Source organism: Artibeus jamaicensis, unplaced genomic scaffold (assembly GCF_021234435.1).
Source record: "Artibeus jamaicensis isolate MK-2021 breed Jamaican fruit bat unplaced genomic scaffold, CSHL_Jam_final scaffold_1031, whole genome shotgun sequence".
NCBI classification, from domain to species: domain Eukaryota; kingdom Metazoa; phylum Chordata; class Mammalia; order Chiroptera; family Phyllostomidae; genus Artibeus; species Artibeus jamaicensis.
Genome location: NW_026522026.1, coordinates 6,500,957 through 6,523,313, shown reverse-complemented (window position 1 = coordinate 6,523,313; position 22,357 = coordinate 6,500,957). Strand labels below are relative to the sequence as shown.

Here is a 22,357-nt window from a genome sequence, read left to right as displayed (position 1 = left end):
TAGCCTTCTGTTTCCAGCTGAAAAATGTTAATTTCCCCAAGTGAAATAGTCCCAACCTCCCAACTGGCTAATCGTCCCTTGGGTTTAGATCTGGGCACCTCTTCTCCACAGATCTGTTCTCCCTCTCTCACTGTCCCACAACCCGTCAGTCGGCACCTAAATCCACATAACAGCTCCCTGTTCTGTGAGGTAAACCACTCCTAGACTTATGATAAATCTGCTTGGACCTAATTTATTTACTGTCTTGAGGATCCCCAAATCATAAAAAAAATTGCTTCATATAAACTCACAAACATAATTGGTTGCCATCTCAGACCTAATAATCAAACTCACTGTGCCTCCAGACACGGTGAGGAGTACAGAGAGGGGGACCTGTGTGGCAGGCCCTGCCCAGCTGCACACCTGCTGGGGACAGGGGCACAGCACGGGCTACTGGCAAACACCTCTTTTCAGGGACTCGCCCCTTGCTTTTCTGTCCAGCCACCTTATCAATTAAAAATAGTAAATTCTGCTACAGTAGGTCCTAGTCATCCTGGTGTTTGGAGAGACAACTCACCACGGACCCTGAGTGTCCCTGAATGTTCTTGCTGGGTAACGCTCAGGCCGCAAGGCCTGACCACCTGTCACCCAGGACATTCTCAGGGATGGGGTGATAACTTCCTCTAGGCCAAAGATCAGGGAGTTCCCTGAGTTCAGGGTTCCTCTCACATGCAGTGCACACCTCTCACATGCAGTTGGGCCCTCTGTACCACCCCCAGGAGGTCTGGAGGGCTGAGAGAACCAAAGCAAAGGTGCTGATGGCAATGCTGCCTGCCGTGCTGTGAGCAGCAAAGTACTTTGTCCCGGACCCAGGCATCTTGCGTCTTCCACTAGCATCCAGGAAACAGCAGCAAGCTGACTTAATTGCTTGTAAGCAGGGCAAAGGTAAAAGCCAGACCTAACACTTGGGGCCTTTGGGAATCTCCAAATTTTCATATACTATTATACTATATATTTTCACCACAAACTACGTGTGAAACTAAGGAGGGACAGTCCAACAGAACTGCAGTGGGATGTGGATGCTCTGTGGTCAAAAGGCCAAGTCTCTAATTAACACCTATGGACACATGGCACACATGGTCAGTGCAGCTAATGCAAAGCAAGATAGTGGCTGTTAGACCCTAGAATACCACATTGAAGGATTCTCCGTTATTTGCATAATCTCTCCTAGTGCATGACTAAACTGCCTCAGCAAGCTTTTTAAAAAAAACTGGGCATGTTGAAAATCTGGCTGGATTCCTTTTGCTGTTGTTTCTGTGTGGAGTTGTTGGGTAGTGGCAATGTCTGACCCTGGAAATGCTATAACCTCTTCTCAATCTTTTCTCAAATTCACAGACATAGGAACCTGGTCCAAAGACTTTCAGACATTCACATTTGTCACTCACTACATTTAGTGTCCCTGAAACAACAGTTCTTGCCAGCTCCAGCCCCCCTGAGTTCTGAATGCTTAACTCCATACCCTCCCAACAGAGCTAAAGTGGAAGGAAGCACTGCGCACCGACCAGGGGCCACAGCCACCTTCTTCCAGTCCTTTGGTACCTGCTGAGAGCTGCAGGCTTCGGTTAACAGCCAACCGGGGAGCTTCACCCGTAGGCAGCTCTATGTGTATCTCCATCCTCCCCGCATCCATGTGGAGTCCATCAGTGAGAGAGAACTGGAACTCATCCACTGCCACACCGGGACCACCAGGCATGTATCCGACCAGCCCGCCCAGGATGTCCTGGTAGGTGAAAGAGGAGCCCTGGTCTAAAATCCTCCCATTCTCCAGAAGCTCAGAAGCAGTTTGCCTCTGGAGTAGATGACCTGGGGAAGGAAGTAAAGAAAAACAAAGAAACAATGGTAGAACGTATATGGCCTCAAAACATTGTCTGATTTCGCTGACCAGTATGAGCCTGGGCAGAATGTCAAGCACCTCAGTGGCTCCTGGTGACACATGCACATAAATGACTGACAACTTGGTATTTTAAAAATAAGCACAGGGTGCTGCCCTGCAGCCTCATTGCCAAATAAAGAAGATAAAGTTCCACTTTTCCTAGTTAAAAATCTCTTAGAGACACAGATCGATGTGGTAATATCATGGCTTAGAAATCAAATCCCACTCCATGAATTCAAACACATTTCATTATCTAAACCTTATTTTTCCCTTCTGCAAAGTGAAAACAGCACTCTTCACTCGCTGTCTTCCTCCTAGGGTATCTGGGGACAGGAAATAAGGATATGTTTTGAATTCCTTTTAAATTCAGAAAGACATTAAGCATCTTCGGGTGGAGACGTAACTTTCTGTTTTCAAGGGCCATGTGTACCACAATGGGACAGTTAAAGTGCTTCATTAAAGAAAGTGAAAATGATTGAGGGAAAGTTAAAAGGCAGTGACTGGCAGCCTCTTCAATTAACTCTCCATCAACAACAACAATTTCATCTCTAAGAGACTAACAGGTGTAAAGGATGGACCCTTGGGAGACGAAAACTCCAGCTTGAGTTAATACCAGGGGGTTGGCACTGAGAAAAGAAGTAGGTAGAAGATTCCCATGGTGGATTTTACCTCTAGTTTAATCAGGAAAAGTGATTTTTCTGCAAAAGGGACAAGCTCATTAAGATGTCTACCATGCCTGTAAAACTGAAGTGAACACCTTTTGCAATTAATAACACAGCTCTTCCTTGCATAAAATGGCCCTGGATTACCAAGCTATGATGCTCTCTCTGAGAAGAGAATATGTAGACTCTGAAACCTACTTTGCCTGAGGTTGCATAGAAAAGTGAGAAAACAGCTGAAATTGAATCTCAGAAAGACCAATCGCCTAGGATTCAGGCTTCTAGAGTAAATGGTGTCTGCTGTGAGCCCAAAGAAGGTCAGCTAGCTGTGAATTTGATTTGTACTTTGATGCAAAGAATGAGTGATATAGAGGCAAGGCAGAGGAATAATAGGCTGAAATTTATGTGTTTATTCTAAGAACCCATAGGGCACCTCAATTAAGAAAGTTTATATAGCAGTTGCGTCCTACCGTGGTCAGGCTTTTTGGTCAATACAAAAATCAGCTCATTATCTGGCGTGTCCAGGTCTTGCAGGCTCAAAGAAAAATTGCTTATCACCACTCCCGAGCTCAGCTGCACACGGAGGGGCCACAAAGTCATCCTGGGGGGCTCATCGTTCTTGCTCTGATTAAAGCATAAAATACTAAGTCTCGCACAGATACTGGTTTAAGAAAGAAAAATGCACATTATTCAGGGAAAGTAATATTGGTGCCTCAACTTTCGCTATCAAAATACCATGTAATGTGGCACCATCTTTAATTCCCAATCAAAATGGTTTCAAAGGAGAGCAAGTCACACAAACAAAATGTTCCCCTGAAAAGAAATGGGTGGACATTCTACACGGATCTTCTCAGATCTTTTCCATAGGTACAATGATCATATTTACCAGGCCGAAAATACAGGTGTGTGGCTAGAAAAGGACAACCCGATTTGGGGGGATCAAAGGGCACACTACTTGAAATCAGAACTGTCTTTAAAAACCCTAAGCATATCACACTGTCTGTGGGAAGATAACACACTTGAAAGTGTGGGTTTTTCAAGTTGTGTTCCTGCCCTTATGCCAGTGCCACCTCATCACTGTTCCTGGAGGGTGCCGAGGACACCAAATGGTTTGTTTTCTCAAGGCAGAGAGTATTCCATTCTGAGCTTTATCTTTTATCTCTTTTTTTCTGTGGGGTGGTAGAGCAAGCCTCTGCAGTTGCTCCAATGAGAATAAATACAGCATCAAGGAACACATTTCTTTGGTGCTATAATTTAATGAATAAAATGCATTAAGAATTTAAGAAAAGGTAATTATGGCTTAGCATCACACACAATAATTTCAGGGAAAATTGGTATATGTTAGCTTTCATCTAAATCGGGATTGGAAAGGTTTCCCCGTCTGACCCTCACAAACTGTTTTCACACAGAAGGAATAGATTTTACCCTGAAATGAAAGTTTAGATTTCCCAGTCAGATCATCCCTAAATGCCAGTCTTAATTTTACAAATTTCCTGTAGGTTAGGGTTATTTTTTCACATTAGCCTCTAACACTGAAAGTCAAATTCAGCCTTCTTTGCTTTTGAGTTTATGTAAAGCTATTTCATGGTGGGAGATTATGATCAAAAGCCCAACTCCTCCAACTTCCAAAGTCTTTACCTCGATGGTGATATTGATGCTGTGGATTTCTGAACGACTATTTCCATCACTCACATAAAAACTAAAAATATCATGGGTTGGCTCAATGCTTTCATGAACACTCTGAAAGTAGTAAATGTAGTTTTCCAGGACATCTTGAATTGGAAATGATGCTTCTAGGTCACTGGTAGTTCCAGGGCCAAAACGATCTCCTGCATCAACATCAAGAGAGAACTTTGACTTTGATCCATCATGCTTACTAGGATGAACTAGAAAACATGACATCATTAATAAAAGGTGCAAGCATGTCTAAGGATGAAGGTGGGGGAGGGGATGGAGCAGAAGACCAGGGCTCAGAAGACTTGGGGTTGGATCCCAGGTTCCCCACTGTTTCTCATCTATAAATGGATATACTTGCCCTACTGTTTCCCTGGGGAATAAATCGAGATAATATGCACGAAAACACTCAGAAGGTTGCTATTTTTTATATACACAGAATTAGTGGTTATTTTGTTAGAAATCTTTCATAAAATAAGTGCCGGGGCAAGTAATGATGCAATAGCAAAGGTTCTACCTTAAGCTTTAGTCCATTTCAAGATCATTCTACTTGGCATATCCTGCAAGAGGAACCCTCTTTCTCTACATAAGAAGAGGTTAACTGTATACCATTTTATGTAAGGAACATCTCCTTGAGCAATGTCTCGTTTGATCTCTCAGTTCCTCGAGGGCACCTCGGCGGGAGTCAGAGCTCAGTCCATGGGATGGTCCCCCAGGACTACTGGGATGTTCGAGCGCCGTTCAGAGCTCCACAGGAAGTGCTGTCTCTAGTTAACTTTTCCTTTCCCCCCAACCCCAATGGCTGTAGAAGGCCAAGGGGAAGAATAAGCACTTTCTACATAATGGATGACTTGCCTCTTACTTGGTCTGAGTCTCTGTAATTGACTGATTTAAAATTATCACATTTTCTTGTTAAAAAAAAAGAGGAAAAAAACCCCCATGTCTTCAAATATTCTCTGGACACAGCAACAAAAAAAAAGTATCGATAGAAGATCTGAAATTAGCAAGGCTTTCTCTTTCCCCTTCCACAGTCCTTTGCAACAATCAGGTCACATATTAAAAGGCCACTGACTTCCTGAATTGTAGACAGTGTCATTTTTTTTTACCTCCCAACAGAAAAACTAGGAAATGAAGTTTCATTTATAATTTGTTTGAATCAAGAACTCAAAACAAATATTTTTTTCTTCAATGACATGAATTTTCTTAAATTTTATTCCCTCAAATTTGATATCTCTTATCACCAGAAGCATGTAGGAGTCTAATTTCTATGATATACAGTTCAGGGTTTCCACGAGAAACTCCTATAATTCTTTTAAGTTCTTATTTTCTCTCTTTTCATTGATCACTATTAATGTGAGAAATGTGGCTTCTTTATTTGGGTCATAAATAGCACAAAGTAAATAAGGCCTAAAAATGTACTCAAATAGAATAGTGACATTTTCTGTCATTGGAAAACAAGCCATTCAACAAGCGAATCCTTCACTGCAGCTTTTATTATCAGTCCCTCCAATTTTTAAATCACACTTTTTTTTTTCACGTAAATCATTCTTATGTGCTTCCATTCTTTCTTAAAAGGAACAGGCCGCATGCACACTACAAAGTTCTCAGTGCGTGCTGGCTGTCATGTCATCGTGAACATCTATTACTCCATTACACTGGAACACAGTGATGCCCTAGAGGTGACCTAACTGTTAGATTTTGTATGTAACAATATAATTATTCTGTTCCATTCAGTCTTGTTAGTAAAAAGTTTAGGTTGCTCCTTCTAATGCCTTTAAAAAAGACATTCTTGTGACCAGCTGTATTTGAAAGCTAGATAGCTAATTTCACAGACATAAAACAGATTCAGTTCCTAATACCCATGGAGCAAAATGTGGAGTCGTTACATGATGTGCCTTGGACAACAGTTTGCTGCCCTGATCGTCTCGTCCTTACTTTCAGGTTCGTGCTAACAAAGGGCAGCCATTTTCCAAGCGTGGTCCTAGGACCAGCATCACTGGTTTTGCCTGTGAGCCAGGGAGAAGTGCAGACACCCGGGCCTCACAAGCCTCTCCAGCAGGACCGCTGGTGTGCTGCCCAGGACACTGTGTTTTCACCAGCCCTCCCTGTGGGTCTTAAGGACAGCAAAGTTGGAGAACCATTTTTAGAGGCTGACTGCTGGACCAGTGAAGTACTCCTCTGTGTGCGTTCCAGGTTAATGGAAAACCCTGTGAGGAAGGCTTCATAAGAAACCATCTGGAGAGAGGACAAGTCCAGGGCATCCATCCCTTGCTGGCCCCCCGCCCTTTGCCCATGCTCATCCCTCTGTGAGAAATGCCCCTTTCCCTCTGCCCACTAACCCTCCAAGTTCCAACTCAAGAGTCACCTCCTCAGACTTTTCCTGCCTTCCCAGGCAAAAGTAATTGTTTTATCCTATATATCTTCTCAGTGTTGTGCTTCTTTCCCTGTCCTGGCATTTTATGTATTGTATAATTGATCAGCCTTCATTTCCGCCTCCCACTTGGGGCAGGGGCTGTTTTATTCACCCATTGTCTCTGAATAAAGATGTGTGGAGATAAATCGAATTCAGTGATAAACAAGTCTAAGCGCACATACTGAGAGGAAAGATGAGGAAAAGACCCACGGTTTTCTACAGGAAACCATGACCACTAAGTGAGTTTCTGGTAGCCAGGCTCGAACCTCAGGCACCATGCTGGCCACAGAACCTTCAGTCAATGGCCTCTCTGTGGGAGCTTCTGGCTGCACTCCAGTGAAAGCCAAGCGCTGACATTCAGGAATCTCACTGCAGAGGCAGCAGCACTGTAACCTGCCATGAGCTGTCTCAACTGCCAGTCACCACGGTCCCAGGGTGCCTGGGGATGGGACACACCTCGCTTCTCCTTTGCTGTGCTAACCACTGAGGGAAGTGTCTCCAGGGCAGATGGTAGGAGGGGAGGGATGTTGAGAACAGGATTGCAGAGGGACAAGCATGCATTTCAATTCATGTCATATCTTTAGAAAGAGCCATGACAGAAGCTATGCTTCAGCTAAACTGCAGCTGCCTCACAATAAAAGGACAGAGATTTTTATTTCTTTGACACCCAATTCTGAGTGTAATCCACAAGGCCTTCCATCTCCACTGCTGGTGCCTTGCTCTATTTTCCCCATAACATTGATTTACCTCCTAACATCGCACACAATTTTCTCACTTGTGAGGTTTCTTATCTGACTGCCCCCCCGAGGATCTAGGGAACCATGAAGGTAGTGGTTCCTCTCTGTTTTGTTCACTGATGCTTCCCTAGTGCTTAAAAAAGTTCCTGGCACATGGAAAATGCTCAGCAACTTTCTGTTGAGTGGATGAAACCTTCCTTCCTTCCTTCCATCTCTTTGAAATGGTCCCGTTCCTCTTTAGTTCGGGGTTAGCAAGCCCCCTCCACCCTCCCTGCTTTTCAGGTGTGAAAGAATTCTGAGCAATGCCCCTGTGGGTACCTGTGCCTGTGTTCTCAATGCATCCGAACATGGGCAGAGCACTTAGTCTAATGACGGCATCTCCCGGGAGGTTGTCATGATCATCAGCAGCAAAGAAATGGTGAAATGAGAGCGGAGTTCTCCCCCCCTCGTCCACCTGAGAAAGAAAAGAATGCAGAGGGTCCTTGGGCGATTGCACATAACTGCGGTAAAAAGAACTGAATTGCAAAGTGCCGCCTGGGGTGACCTTCTGGCACCAATTTCACTTCTTTGAGGAGGCAGATCCTCTACAGACGAGATGAGGAATGAGCATGCCGGTGAAGTCGGGCAATCTTTCAGTGCCTCTCAAAGCGACACTCAGGCACGATGACTTCTGTGTTTCCCTTCAAAGTCGTGCTTCCTTCAATGATGGATCTGGTTATAAAGCAGCTCTGGCCCATTCTAATCACTCACCTCGGCATGACTGCATGACAGGATGGCTGCCTTCCTTCCATATCAACATTCAGGGGCCCGCAGCCAGACAATGATCATGCAGTCCTCCCTCGGACACCGTGAGGGCAACTGTCCTATAGGTGTTCCCACGCAGAATAAAAGTCCCATTTATTCCTGTACAGTGTACATTTATAGGTGTGCAGAAGGAAAGGGCTCAGCATACCTGAAAGCTAGTGCTTATCTTAATGTCAAGGAGGAAGATAAATCAGTATAAGTAAAAGTGGTTGCTGGCAGTACCTTTCTCCTTTAGGGCCCTGTTTAGCATGCTAACTCTGCAACTGCAAACTGGTGTTTTTTGCTACACTTCTGGATTCGACCCAGGCCTTTCACTTTGAAGAACTCTCGGCTGCATGTAGGAAGACTGATAGGTTACGAAGTGGAAGGTCACCCTTGCTTTGGGAATGGGGAAGGTCCAAATGGCAGCCCCAAGGTGCAGAAATAGGAAAATGAGCAGAATATCAGAGTCATTTACAAACAACTCCATTTTGTTCATTTTCAGTTGCTCAATGAAACCAGAAAAACTCCTGAGTTTTTGGCACTATGGTATAGAGAGAGAGCAGGGTAAGGAAAATGAATGAACTTTTATGGAATTCCTACAGTGTGCCAATACTGTACTTGTTTTTTTAAATGCTATTTTGTTAATCATCAGAGCGATCTTCTGGAATTACTAACATTTTAAAGATGAGGAAATTGAGGCTAAGAAAGAATACATAATTGGTCCGAGGTCACTTAACTATTACGTAACAGAGCTGTCACGTGAACTCAGATCTGGGTAACTTCAGGATCAGGGTTCATTATGGAGCTGCCCACCGCCTCCACTTCCCTACTCCGAGGAACTGTCAACATTGTTTACAGCGATCAATATCAACTTGACTTAGGAAGTGACTTGGGGGACACTGTCCATATTCCCATGTTTTAGTTGCTGCAAACATTAGATTATGAACTCCATTTCCTTTTTTTTAGTTGACATAATATAGAAAAGAGGATTTTATTACTCTTAATATACTTCAATTATCATTACCACATATCTCAAGGCACTATTTAACTTTAAGTTAGCCTTAATTTTTTGTGTAGAAGAGGCACCAACTACTTCTGACATATCTGGCTTATCACAGAAGCATCCTGATCACCCATTGTTTTCCTTTGGTTTCATCAGCTTCCTCTGTGCGCTCCCAGTACTACACACATCCAGCATTTATGTCGGGCTCATACTATTTACTGACTAACAAAACAATGTAGGTATACTTTGGTTTCCTCTATGTAATTATTTTCTTACTTTTTGAAAAACTCATGATTGAAATAATGCATATCTTGATACTATTGCCTTGATACTTTGGGGGAAGGACCTGGCAGCCAATTTAGAAAGAGACCCTTTGTTCATAGTGCCACAGATTCTAGCTCTCTGTGGCACCATGAATAAAGGATAGCTCTTGCTGCTTATTGGCCTGAGGGTTGTTTACCGTGATAAGGTCGGCAAAAGCAATGACAGGAGGTGGGTTCTTGACAGGAGCGATCAGGATGGTGAACGTCTGGTGGTCCAGACGGTTGTGGTCCATATCAGACACAGAGAAACGGAAGCTGTCAGTAACCAGCTGACCATCGGTCTCAAACACAGCTGAGTACCTACAGAGGCCAAGAGAAGAATCAAATGAATTATCTACATTGAGAAGCCAAGTAGATGACTGCACCTTTGTTTAAAAATGGGGCCAGAAGCAATATAATCTTTCAAGGGAGACACTGGTGAGTTGTTAACTTTTGAAAAAATTTTGTTCCAAATCTTCTAAAAAATTATTGAATTTATTGCGGTGACAATGGTTCATAAAATTATATGGGTTTTACCTGTACAGTTCTATAATGCATCACCTGTATATTGTATTGTGTGTTCACCACCCAAAGTCAAGGTTAATTATTTTAATACATTAAAAAAAATTCTGTCGAGTAATACAAAGTGGTTACATGCCTAATTTTCTTGTTGTTGATGTCTTCCATCGTGAAATTGGAGACCTCTGAGATTTCTTCCACTTCAGGTCCTGAGGTTCTTAAAAGAGTACCATACATGGGCAGAGATCGTAACTGAATCCAGAGCTCTGCGTCGGGGGAAGAGTCATCCTGATCAGGCAAACATGAGGTGATACATGAATGCACATTTGCAGAAATAAACACTTCCAGTAGTTAAAGCACTTTCTTCTTTGCTAATTGGGAAAAAATCTCTTTCCACTTTGTGACAAAGCAACACCATTTCACACTGCCTGAAAATCCCAGTAGTTATTCCTCCTAAAAAAATGCCTCTTTGATAATCTCTTTTTTCAAGAGTAGCTTAAGATAATAGTGGGGAAATTCACTTTCAGTGAGTGGCAGATGACAGAGCGAAGCCCTGTTGTTACTGTAAGAGTCACACAGGGTTTTGTATTCATTACGAGCATCCAGTGAAGAACAAAACACGGTCAGAGATACAAGTCACCTTTCTAAAAACACGGCTGCAGGCTTCTTCTAGGGTTTGCAAGGATGATTTTCTTATCAGAAATGAGTAAAATCCCCTTATAATAAAAAATACAGTGATAATACAAAGGAAATTCTGCAAAACAGAAAGAATGGAAGTTACTGAGCTCAGCCAACAACTCCCTTTAATGTTCAACATAAAATCTTTAGTGGAATTTAGGGAATCTTATGACTTTCATTCTATCAGAACTTACAAGACCATTTCCCTCTCCTTCTCCATTGCTTTTTGGGAAATAAAATTGGCTTTCTGTGTTTCTACATGGACAAAAATTGAATGCCTTAATGAACAATTTCCTGTTTCTTCAAGGATACTTTTGGAAATAGCTACAAGGTAGGCGGCATGTTTTTGGAGCGTTTTCCTCAGTCATTCATCTTTTAGAGCATTCGATGTGAACACGGGCACTTTACCCTCAGCTGCAGCAATGATGAAGATAAATACCACATTGCTCGGTGTGCTCTCAAATGCCAATGTTCACAGCTCTACCGTGCAGTTAGAAGAGGTCCTGGGTCAGAAATGTGAGCACGGATGCGTGTGCAGGGGCAGCAGGTTGTGACCAGCTCCCATTTCTGGCCCCAGAGGCCTTTTCGAGTTGGCTGGTCAGAGCCTCAAGGGAATTCCCAGAACTTCCCATATTTCTTCAAATCACTTGACACCGGCAAGGAAGGAAACATAAATTCATTAAAATAGCAAAACTTCAGAAAATTTCCCTTAAATTTATGCTTTGAAACTTTCTCTATTTTTCCACATGGGTTGTCAAATACAATATGCAGGCTTCCAAAAGACGGCCTTCTAACATTTACTGTGAGTACTCCCTGCAAGAGAATTTTTAAAAGACAGCTGAGAGTTCTAAGTATTGTCTCCAGGACGGTGTTAAACTACAGAGGGACAGAACTCCTGACTCCTGGTTAGAATCACCTTCTAAATTCTGCATTGGCGAGTTTGGTGCAGAAATACTTTTTTTCATGTCAGACACATCTTATTATAATGTTTCAACTCTCGAATGACTGCTGGGTTTGAAAAAGTGTGAAATCAGCTAGATTTTCCCCCCTGAAAATGCTGCTATAATTTAAAGAAATTACTATTTTGGGAAATCTAAGACACTGTGGGAACAGAAATTTATATGAACCTAGAGCTTGTTCTCATGTAACTTTCTGACTTAAAGACCTCCTTACTCATTTTGTATTAATTCATTTCTCATTTTCCTCTATTATTTATAAATCTATTGTCTTACTGATTCAACACAAGGACTAGAACCTCAAATAATTAGTATTTGTCCAGTGTTTCTCCTTTATCCTGTCCCTGAGTCTATCATTACCTTGGATCTTGTTACTCATTTCCTTGAATTTTGTAATATAGTTTGACATAGTGCTATGAAGTATTTTAGTTGTTTTTATACTTATGAAAAGGGAGTTAGACTCTCCCCTTATAGGATCTATTTTTCTTTTTACATAATAGCAGACTGCTAAGACCCATCAATATTGTTTGTGTAGCAACAGTTCACCTATTTGGAGTGTTCTCTAATATTCCACAGACTAAGTGTGTTCTACAAGGTACCTGTTATCCTGGTGATGGGCACTTGACCATTTTCGATATTTTTACTATCACAACTGATATTGCTATGAACATTCTTGTGCACATCCTTTTGGTGTGAGTTTCTCTTGGATAGGAATCTAGGGGTGAAATGGTTAAGGTATATGGCATTTATTCTCACAATGCCAAATTCTTTCCCAAAGTGTTCATTCCAGCTTACAGTTCCATCAGCAGAGTAAAAAGCCTCCTGCAGACCCATTACCTCTCCAACATTTGGTGGTGTCAGATTTTAAAAGTTATCCCAATTGAATTGGTGTAAAATGATAGATCACCATATTTTGCTTTTCCTAATGACAAAAAGCTGACCATCTCTTAGATTTACTGGCTGTGTGTGTTCATCTTCTGAAATTCCTGTTAACATTTCTCACGTATTTTTCTATCAGATTATCTTTTTCTGTTGATTTGCAGATATTCTTTATCTTTTCTTCGTTCTTTTTGGTTATATGTGTCGCAAATATCTTTGTTCAATTTTTAACTTCTCTGTTTTCTGTATTTATGGTGTATTTTGGGAAACATTTAATTTTAATATAGTCAAGTGTATCAATCTTTTCTTTAGAGTTAGCTCTTTTAGATTCTGGTTTAAGAAAATTTTTCCTTTCCCTATATCCTAAAAAGATTATAAAGTTTTGCTTATGACATTTATGTACTTGATTTGCCTGGAGTTAATATCTGTGTAGGGTCTCAGGAAGCGGTACAAGCCCTTTTGTTTTTCCATGCTAATACTCATTTTGTGTAGATCCATGTTTTATTTTTATTTTTTTAAGATTTTCTTTTATTTGTAGAGAGAGGGGAAGGGAGGGAGAAATAGAGGAAGAGAAACATCAGTGTGTGGTTGCCTCTCATGTGGCCCCCAGTGGGGACCTGGCCCACAACCCAGGCATGTGTCCTGACTAGGAATCGAACTGGTGAACCTTTGGTTCACAGCCTGTTCTCTATTTGCTGAGCTACACCAGCTAGGGCCAGATCCGTGTTTTAAATAGTTCCTCCTATTTCCACGGATCTGGCTTGCTGTATCTGTCTTATATTATGGTGCTATACGTGGGTCGGTTCTGGACTCTCTAGGATATTCCTGTGCTACACTGCTTTAAATAGTCAGCTTTATAATAAACCCAGACACCTGATAGGACAAGCTCCTGTGCACCATCATTCTTTTTCAGGATTTTGGTCCTTCATGCTTCCTTATGTATTATACAATCAGCTTATCAAGAGCCATAAAAAATCTTGTGGACTTTTGATTGGCTATCAGTTGCATAGAAAATCACTTTGTGGGAGAACTGGTATCATTTTGATACTAAATCTTCTTATTCATGACTATGGCAAATGCAAAATTTATTTAGTACTTTTTAAAATATCTGTCAGTGAAGTGTTTTAATGTTCTCTGTAGAAGTGCTGCCTGGTTTTTGTTAGATTTTGTATAATGGACAGGATTTTTCTAATACTATTACAAGTGGTATCATCTTTTTTAGTTACATTTACTTGCTATTTTTTGCTTATGTTTAGCAATGCTATTGCTTTGTTAACCTCCTGCCTGGCCTCTTGGTAAATTCTCCTTTTATTTCTAATACTTTGTCACAAGATTCTTTTGGATTTTCTTTATAGTCAGTCATGACATTAATTATTCCTAGAACTTACACATCTTTTGTTACATTTATTTTCAGATATGTGCTATGCAGTATCATTATAGATGGTATCATATTTTGAATTATTGTAGTTTGGGCTGGTACATATAAACACTATTAACTTTTTAAGATGAATCCTATATCATCCTCCACATATTACAGATGAAAAAAACTGAGCCTAGAGAGTGAAAGAATTTGCTAAGGGTTACTGTGCTAGTAAGTGGTGAGCTTGGAGTGAAACCCAACTGTTCTAACTACAAAGTCCATTGCACCCCTCCCCCACTTGTTTACTTGCAGTGCATAGCAAATGTGTAAAAGAAAGCTCCATTAATAAGCAAATCACCCAGAATCCCATTTATTCCTTTTGTCTCTCTTGACATCTAATTAATAAACTCTAATTACAAACAGACTCACCTGCTCCTATCCCTTTATATTCCGCATCATTTATGAACAGATTTCACATGGCTTTTCCAACCTTTCTGGATGTCTGCTACACACTCACTAACTAATAAGCATATCTGGAGAAATTTTCCCCGTTATGCTAAGTACAAAATTCTTCTTAGCCCTCACAGGAAGTTAGTATGTGCCTTAGCAAAGTCTTTTAAAATAGGCTATGCTTTCAGCAGGCTAGAATAGTTCTTTTGGAGTCTTTCTGCTCTCATGGGTAAACTCACATTCAATCAATTTCTGAAAATTCACGTTCAGTGGCCAATGGGCTTGCATTTTGATATGCAGCTTATAACAGGCAGTTAATGGGCAGGAACTGCTCCTGGAGTGCAATTTTGGTCTGTCACACATTTTTCAAGCCTTGGTGATCTATTGATTAATTCTGTATTCATACATTTTTATGAATTCATGAGTTTCATAAAATTCAAGACCATAACGGATGGTAAAAATCACCTGTCAATTAAAAAAAAAGACTACAAAATCCAGGCTGGTCGGAACTGTAGTGGGCCCACAAGAAGAGTCGGGTGGAACACAGCTTCCCATCGTTTGAGAAAAGACAGTGTGAGGGGAAATCTGTGCAAGAGCAATTGAAGAAACAGTTCCCAGGCCCGTGCTTTCTCTCTCACGCTCCTACTCAGCACTGGATTTTATAGCCAGACCCTTCAGCCCAGAAAAGGATTCCTTAAAACTACACAGTGGTTCTCTTTTTTTTTTTTTAAAGGCCAGGTCATGGGTTGGAATTTTAATACCAAGAATGACTACCATTCAGATAATCACGCTTATTTTCAAGGCATTTGTCAAATTGTATCATTATTATGTTTATATAGAGTTCATATCTATTTACAACATACATTACTGAAAAGATAAATTATCCTCATTATCCTTAGTGCCATGGGTAAACTCAAAGAAGATGAGTTTAATTAATGAGGATCACTTATCAAGTGAAGGCCAAAAGAGAGAAAAAGACAGACCTACAGTTCCTGAACTTACCCTTGGTCCCCTAACTACCCTGTTCCTCTTGGGGCATGGAATGGAGGGTGAGTCAAAAATCTTGCCTAGGAAATCCAGCAGACAGGCACCACCAGAGGGGCGTGCTGACTTCTGCCTTGAGCTGAACCTGAGACAAAAGCTGGTAAAAAGTGGGCTTTCTCTCAGAAACGTAGGCCATGAAATACCATGACCTGTTAGTCACTCATCAAGTTAAGTTCCTCTGAAATGCTCTTTCTGCTACATTATCATCTGAAACACTTTGTGGGCGGAACTTAAAAGAAGGGGACCTGCGCTTTCCAATCACTGGCACTGTTTCCTGTTGAAAGTCGCCCAGCCCTATACACGCCCACTGAGTTTTCATGAAGGTTTGCTTGTTCACATGTCTGTTCGTGAGACAACAAGAGCAGTTGGGATAAAGAGTGTAACTATTTCTAAGAGTAGAACTAGAGGATAGTTGAGGAAAGAATTCTTTCTACGGCCACAAATGGAAGCCCCAGTTCTCAGATCTGGCATCGCTCTCTAGCCAGCCCGGTCTGAGGGTGCAGTGGCAAACAAGAGGACAAGTGTGAGCACTTACAACATAAGCGAGGTGTGATCTAGTGATTACAGCTGTGCTTTGGCTAGCAACAGTGAGGCTCAGAGAGGCACCAGTAGCCAGCCGAGGCCCTGGGTCCCCTGGCAGTGACACCTCCACTCTCATTTCCACGGTTGTCACGGAGATGCCATCTGTGACGGAGATCTCCATGCTGTCCTCCCGAGCAGAGGAGCCATCGTGTAGATACCGCAGAACATTTTTCTCAATATCTTCATATGTGAAAGTGTCACCTTTCAAGAATAAAACAAATTATAAAACCAATTACTTCTGGGAATGACGCTTTTCATTTATATAACACCTTTGATCTCAGGATTTCAAAGTACAATATATATAGGATTGTAATCTCTGGGAGATGTAAGCTAATTAGTCCAGCCACTCACCCAATATAGGATTCCCTTTGCACTACTTTTGAAAAAGGTGTTTAGCTTGTCCTTCAACACTTCTCAAGGTGGGAGGCTCACTCTTTTACAAGGTAGCTCATTCCGCAAAAGGCAGTTCTATTTTTTTTAAATCTGCCTCTATAAGATCCCTTATCACTCTTAGTTCTAGAGAATAAAGGACAAGCTTTTAGTCTTTATAATAGTTCTTCTAGTACCTAATCTTTATACTGAAAAGTTTTTGAAAAAGCAAATAAATTATGCTTAATGAACCTGTAAAAGGTCTTTTTTAATTGAGAGTGCAACATATTTTTAATTTAAAGATATCTAAAAATTTAAAAACACACTTGAGGTTAGAAACTTGAAGTATATGTGAATTATATAGCATTGGTATATAATGTATAAAAAAGTGTCAAGGCCATATCGGTTTAGGAAAAAAGAGGGTTAAAATTTAAAATTAAAACCTTTTAAACTGCAGGATTTATTAGAATTTTAGAATCTTTAAAAAATTCTTTTTGTTTTTTTTTTTAGAGAGAGGAAGGGTGAGAAAGAAAGAAAGAGAGAAATCAACTTGTTGTAATCATTCACATACCCATGGGTTGATTGCTACAAGTGCCCTGACCAGGGATGGAACCTGCAACCTTGGCATATCAGGACAATGCTCTAACCGACTGAGCTACTTGGCCAAGGCAAAATTTTAGAATATTTAATGAAAGCTTCTCAAAATTTTGCCCTGGCTGGTGTGGCTCAGTTGTTTGGAGCATGGTCCCGTACACCAAAAGATTGTAGGTTCGATTCCTGGTCATGACACATAATTAGATTGTGGGTTTGATCCCCTATCTGGGCACATTTGGGAGGCAACCAACTGATGTCTCTCTCTCTAACAGCAGTGAAAACAAATGTCCTCGACGAAGGATTAAAGCTTCTCCAAGTTGTTTGGTCATGGAGCCCTTTTTACGAGAAATGCTCCTTTGTGCCACGGGTCCCAGCAGTTTCACAGAGCACAGTTGAGGACCAGTCTTCTTGGATGTTACATTCAACTCTATTTTCTGATAGGTTATTGACTCTCATAACTGGTGTCATGTAATTAAACTAAAGAATTTGTTCATTCTCTGTATTAGTCTTCTAAGCCTTCTCTTTCAACGTTGTGTTATGGTGATTGCTGGTGGTAGTGGATTGTGCTTAAAAAGGTAAGAAAACTAGTAAGTTTATTATAATACATTAAAAATAGTTTACAGACATCTTTGGATCTCACATGTTAATTACACAGACATAGGTAAATACAATGTTAACAAAAACTGTGCTATAGTTATTATGCTTCTAAAGTATTTCCCTTAGTATACTAGAAATCTATTCTAAAAATCCTTCTTTTGTTCAGTAAGTTTTTAAAAATCTAACTTTGTGACTTCCAGATGCCTACTGGTTTTCTCACAAATTCAATCTACCTTCAAGGTCAAAGACTTTCCCTCCTACTTCTGTAGGGATATTCAGAATAATGCATCATTAAATGATAACTAGGAATTATGTAAAGGTTTTGAGAAAGTGCAGATTGTTGGAATAAGCATATAGCATCCCAAGGTAATGACTTTCAAAGGGATAATATTTACTCTGATAATATCTACTTTGATAAAGGATGACTATTAAAAACTAGATTTAGTTACATTCTTTGTGCTTTTTGGTTCTTTCCAAACAATCAATATGTGTTATTTTTATAACTGAAGAAAGTGCAGTAAATACTATTTTAAAAAGCTGGTCACATTACCGCACTGCTCTATCTCATAAATACTAGTTTTAAAATGTGTTCCCTTTTTTATGGCTGTATATGCATGTAGTTTACACAACTGGAGTTACAGAGCTATAAATACTATGAAGATTTACATACCATAGTAAAGATAAACAAATTCATGCCCATGAACAACCCATAGGAAAGTAGCAGCTGGCAACTCATATGAGGTTGTTCTCAATGTCCTTACTCCAGGTTTCAGAAACCAACCAATTTCACCTACAATCTGAGGAAATAGCTTCCTAGTTTTGGGCGTGGCGGGTGGCACAGAGAAAGAAGTCCCAAATATTTCAGCCGAGGGACTAAACACTGAAGTTCTTTTCATGTATCTCCTCATAGTTTGTCCCACAAATTTGTTGACTTCTTAGAAAACTGTACTTGAACAATTAAATAAATTGTAAAAACTTGTTGACTTCTTGTCTGAGACACATAAAACAGACTGCAGAGGAAGAAGTGCCCCCCGTAGGTCAGTGACAGAGTGAGCAGCTACCTGTGGCCATGGGCCCCGGGAACTCAGCGGTGTCCTTGAGAAGCACGCCATGCTGCGGAGGTTTCCGAAGCTCAAACAGGAGTTCTTCAGGCGCTGTGTCAGCATCTCTTACTGCCAACCGAAGTCCTGCAGGCAGGAGCATAAAGCACGGTGAGGAGGTGTGCACATTAAAACTGTATTCTCTGTATACACTAAAGCCACAGGCCGGCCTGGAAGCCATGTTGTGGGGAATCTGAGTTACAAGAAAGCACCTTTTATACCCACAAAGGAGTGAAAACTGATAATATAGTCAATTCCCCTGTTACAAGTAGATTCTACCACAAGTTAATTTATAAGTAGGTAATTCTGAATTCAGAACGCCTTGCCCCATACCCCCAATCCAAAGGAAGGGATGGAAGTCCATGAAAAAGTCAGTCCTGACTAGCTAGCACGGGTTTTCTTCCAGAAAATACTCCTAGATACTGTTTCTGTTTTTGTTGTTTCTTCCCTTCTTCTTTCTCTGAATCTGTGTGAGCACCAAGTCATTCTAACGATGGCTGCTCCAGCCATTGCTGCAGTGAGAAGCAGGATAACAGTGTCAGTTGGCTTGTTTATAAATGGATGGTAGTTAATTTTAGGCCAATAGCCACACGTAGAAAATGGATAAGGATCTGTAGAGCATGCCCAACAAAAATCACAATATCCATTGTTTACTCTTATTGTGCAATGTTCTTGGTAACAGAATACACTTCCGGAGAGTGAATATAGTAATAGGTAAGTCAAATCACATACAAAAAGAGTTAGTGGGCCAACACTAACTCTTCACAACTGCTGAAGGTTATTGTCATCTGTCATTTCTCCTGGTTCTCTTTATCTTCTAAATAAGAAGTAAAGGAAATAATTGAAATGGCTCCTCTCTATTCTCTCTGCTACTTTATATTTTAGTGATGCCAAAAAATCAATCTCTTGGAGGCTGGAAAATAAATTCTGTGTTGCAGTCCATCACTGAGCATTGGCCTCTCAAGGGTCTATTTCCTACTCTTTTCATGGAAATGGACAGAGGGAAGGATAAGGATGAGGCTGCAAGCAACTTCTGGAAGAGGAGATCATTACATTTTGGTAACTTTCAAGGGGTTTGAACAGGGACTGTTGCTGAACTATGGTTCCATTTCCAAAGCCGTGATTCTTTTGGGCTCCCATTTCTTACCAACAGGAGTGCTGCCTCCTGGGCCGACCTCAAGCAGTGGAGCTGTGACCCGGAACACTGGTGGGCGCCGATCAGAGGGAACTAAGTGAATGGTGAGGGCCATCTCCGGACTTGTGTGCTCTCCATCCGAGACTAGAAACGGTACACAGGCACACACGTAAGTCTACTGTAGCCTGGTCACCTTCAGGCTATTTCCGTCAATGTGTAGCCAGAAGCTTTTTGGATTACCTAAATACTTTGTTGTGATGTTAACACACAGAAAAAGTAAGCGAGCAAGATATTGCAGGCTGTTCTAACAAAACTTTCTATGGAATAACAAAAAGGTAAAGTGCCCCAACAGCGAGTTTATTTGAAGAGGCAAGTTTCACAACAAGGCAATATTGAGAAACGTTAGTGCAAAGAAAAGTAATGCAAAATTTGCACCCTTAAATGGTGTTGGTAAAGGCTTTTATTTATGCAATTATTTTTCAGTTAAATTCATTCTTCCAATGTTTCAGAAATTTTTTTCCAAGAAATCCCTCTTAGAAATGACATGTCTATGTCTCATTACAAAAATAACTTTTGAATAGGACAGAAAATGTCCATATAAATATCTCTAACAGCATTTGTTTAGAAGTAAGCAGACTCATTTTTACCTGGTTATTAAACACAATGCAATAAATAGAAGCACCTTTGATAATAAAATCACTGTGCTAATTTTATTAGCACCAGTGATAATAAAATATTCACTGTTTGTGAATGAAACAGTGACTTTAAGATTTTATTTCCCTGGATTATCTGACATCCAAGTGAATACTGATCACCTGAGAGAAAAGAAAGTAAAATTCCTGATCCTAGACTCTTATTTCCACTTTCCCATAATTTAACTCATTCTCCCATCTCTAAAAGCCAGGAGGAATACCCATACCACCAGCTCACCAATGCGTTTATCTGTAGTCGCAACTGAGAAAACTGTATTATTGATCATTTTAAATGTGTGGTATGCTTGCATAGGGGTTGGCTATAAGAAACTGGTTTCCTTTTTCTTTTGGACTTAGTCAGTACGAATCTGACCAGTACTTAAGTAAAGTAGAGCATTGCTTAGTGACTCCTACTAGTGACTCCATTTAGATTTTAGATTGCTCTTTCCTTGAGAATTGATCTAAAAAATAAGACTGGATTTTATAAGGTACATTCCATGTCCAAGAGAAGTCCAGAAATAGCCCTATTAAAGGACAGAAGACACCATCGTTGTAAGAATGAAGGTTTTGTGGCTCTGGCCATTCAGTCACAGGTCAAAATTATTGCCTCTGATGCTTTGTTTATGCTCAGTCTTCTCTCTGGACCATCAAAAATAAGAACAGATGATTCTTAACTTTTGGGGGTTTGTGGAAACATGCAAACTTTTCATAAATTTCAGTCAGTTCAGAATTTTCTGAAGCCCCTGTAATCTAAATGAAAAAACCCTTTGTTAAATAATAATAAATAATTGCATTTTAATTTTTTCTATGTTTTACATTTATTTTGTTTTTAAGTGGGGGAAACTTCAGGGAGCCTTCAACATCCTCACTTTACAGAAGAGGAAAGAAAAGGCCCTAAAACTTAAGCATTGGTCCTTTGTCTAAGTAAATGGAAGAAAGCTGTTTTCCTGGTACCTATTATATAACACGAAGATACATCATGTGGAAACAGGGTTTTGCAAGTATATATGAGAGCCTTCGATCTAAATGTTAGCATTTACATGTCCAGCCCCCTTTTTAAGCAGTGTTTCTGATTTCTTTGAGAAACACTCAAACTGCCCCTTTGGGCCAGATGCCTCCAGTGGGCACAATTCACCTGGTATATTTTCCTTGCTCAGGACAGTTCTGCAGAGTATCTGTGCGTGACTTGAAGCAGCCAGGTCAGGAATATGAGCTTGCCTTCTTACCTTAGTTGATTACCCAAATTAGTTGTTTGTTGCCCTATGGGTTAAATGTCAGGGTGCGGGCTTGTTGCCGCCTTAGTTTGTATGTTTCCATTTTAAAGTTCTCTCTCACAAAATTCTTCTAAGAGCTGGCCAGATTCCCAAAGTTTTTCTTCTTAAAAATAGGAACCTCACATAGCCTTCACAACAATTACTCAAAATAAATCACAGACCTAAATGTAAAACACAAAATGCCTAGAAGATAACATAGGAGAAAACCTAGATGACCTTGGGTATAATGATGCCTTTTTACAGAAGACCAAAGACATGATTCATGAAAGAATAATTGATAAGCTGTATTTAGTCAACATTAAAACTGCTCTGTGAAAGATAACCGTCAAAAGAACAGGAGGACAAGCCACAAAATGGTAGAAAATATTTGCAGAAGACATATATAATAAGGACTCTTACCCAAAGTGTACAAAGAACTCTTAAAACTCAACAGTAAGAAAAAAAACACTCATTTAGAAATGGGCCAAAAACTTTGACACCTCACCAAAGAAGATATAAAGATGGCAAGTAAGCATATGAAAAGATACTCCTTATCATATGGCAGCAGGGAAATACAAATTAAAACTGCAGGAAGATACCCTACATATCAATTAGAATGGCCAAAATATGGATCACTGGAAACACCAAATGCCGGTAAAGATG

At 40.5% G+C, this 22,357-nt stretch overlaps 1 protein-coding gene across 3 annotated transcripts in view; it reads right to left on the bottom strand.

Moving 5' to 3' along the window:
- Positions 1-22,357, bottom strand: part of FRAS1 (Fraser extracellular matrix complex subunit 1) — a 420,604-nt gene that overhangs the window by 78,462 nt on the left and 319,785 nt on the right. For all 3 annotated transcript variants that reach the window (XM_037147065.2, XM_053655681.1, XM_053655680.1), the window contains 9 exons: positions 19,762-19,893; positions 18,576-18,701; positions 15,908-16,155; positions 10,145-10,293; positions 9,645-9,807; positions 7,714-7,849; positions 4,210-4,400; positions 3,042-3,195; positions 1,579-1,842 (listed from right to left, as the gene is read on the bottom strand). In XM_037147065.2, coding sequence (XP_037002960.2) covers positions 1,579-1,842; positions 3,042-3,195; positions 4,210-4,400; positions 7,714-7,849; positions 9,645-9,807; positions 10,145-10,293; positions 15,908-16,155; positions 18,576-18,701; positions 19,762-19,893 — 1,563 coding nt within the window. The remainder of the gene's footprint in view (positions 1-1,578; positions 1,843-3,041; positions 3,196-4,209; positions 4,401-7,713; positions 7,850-9,644; positions 9,808-10,144; positions 10,294-15,907; positions 16,156-18,575; positions 18,702-19,761; positions 19,894-22,357) is intronic.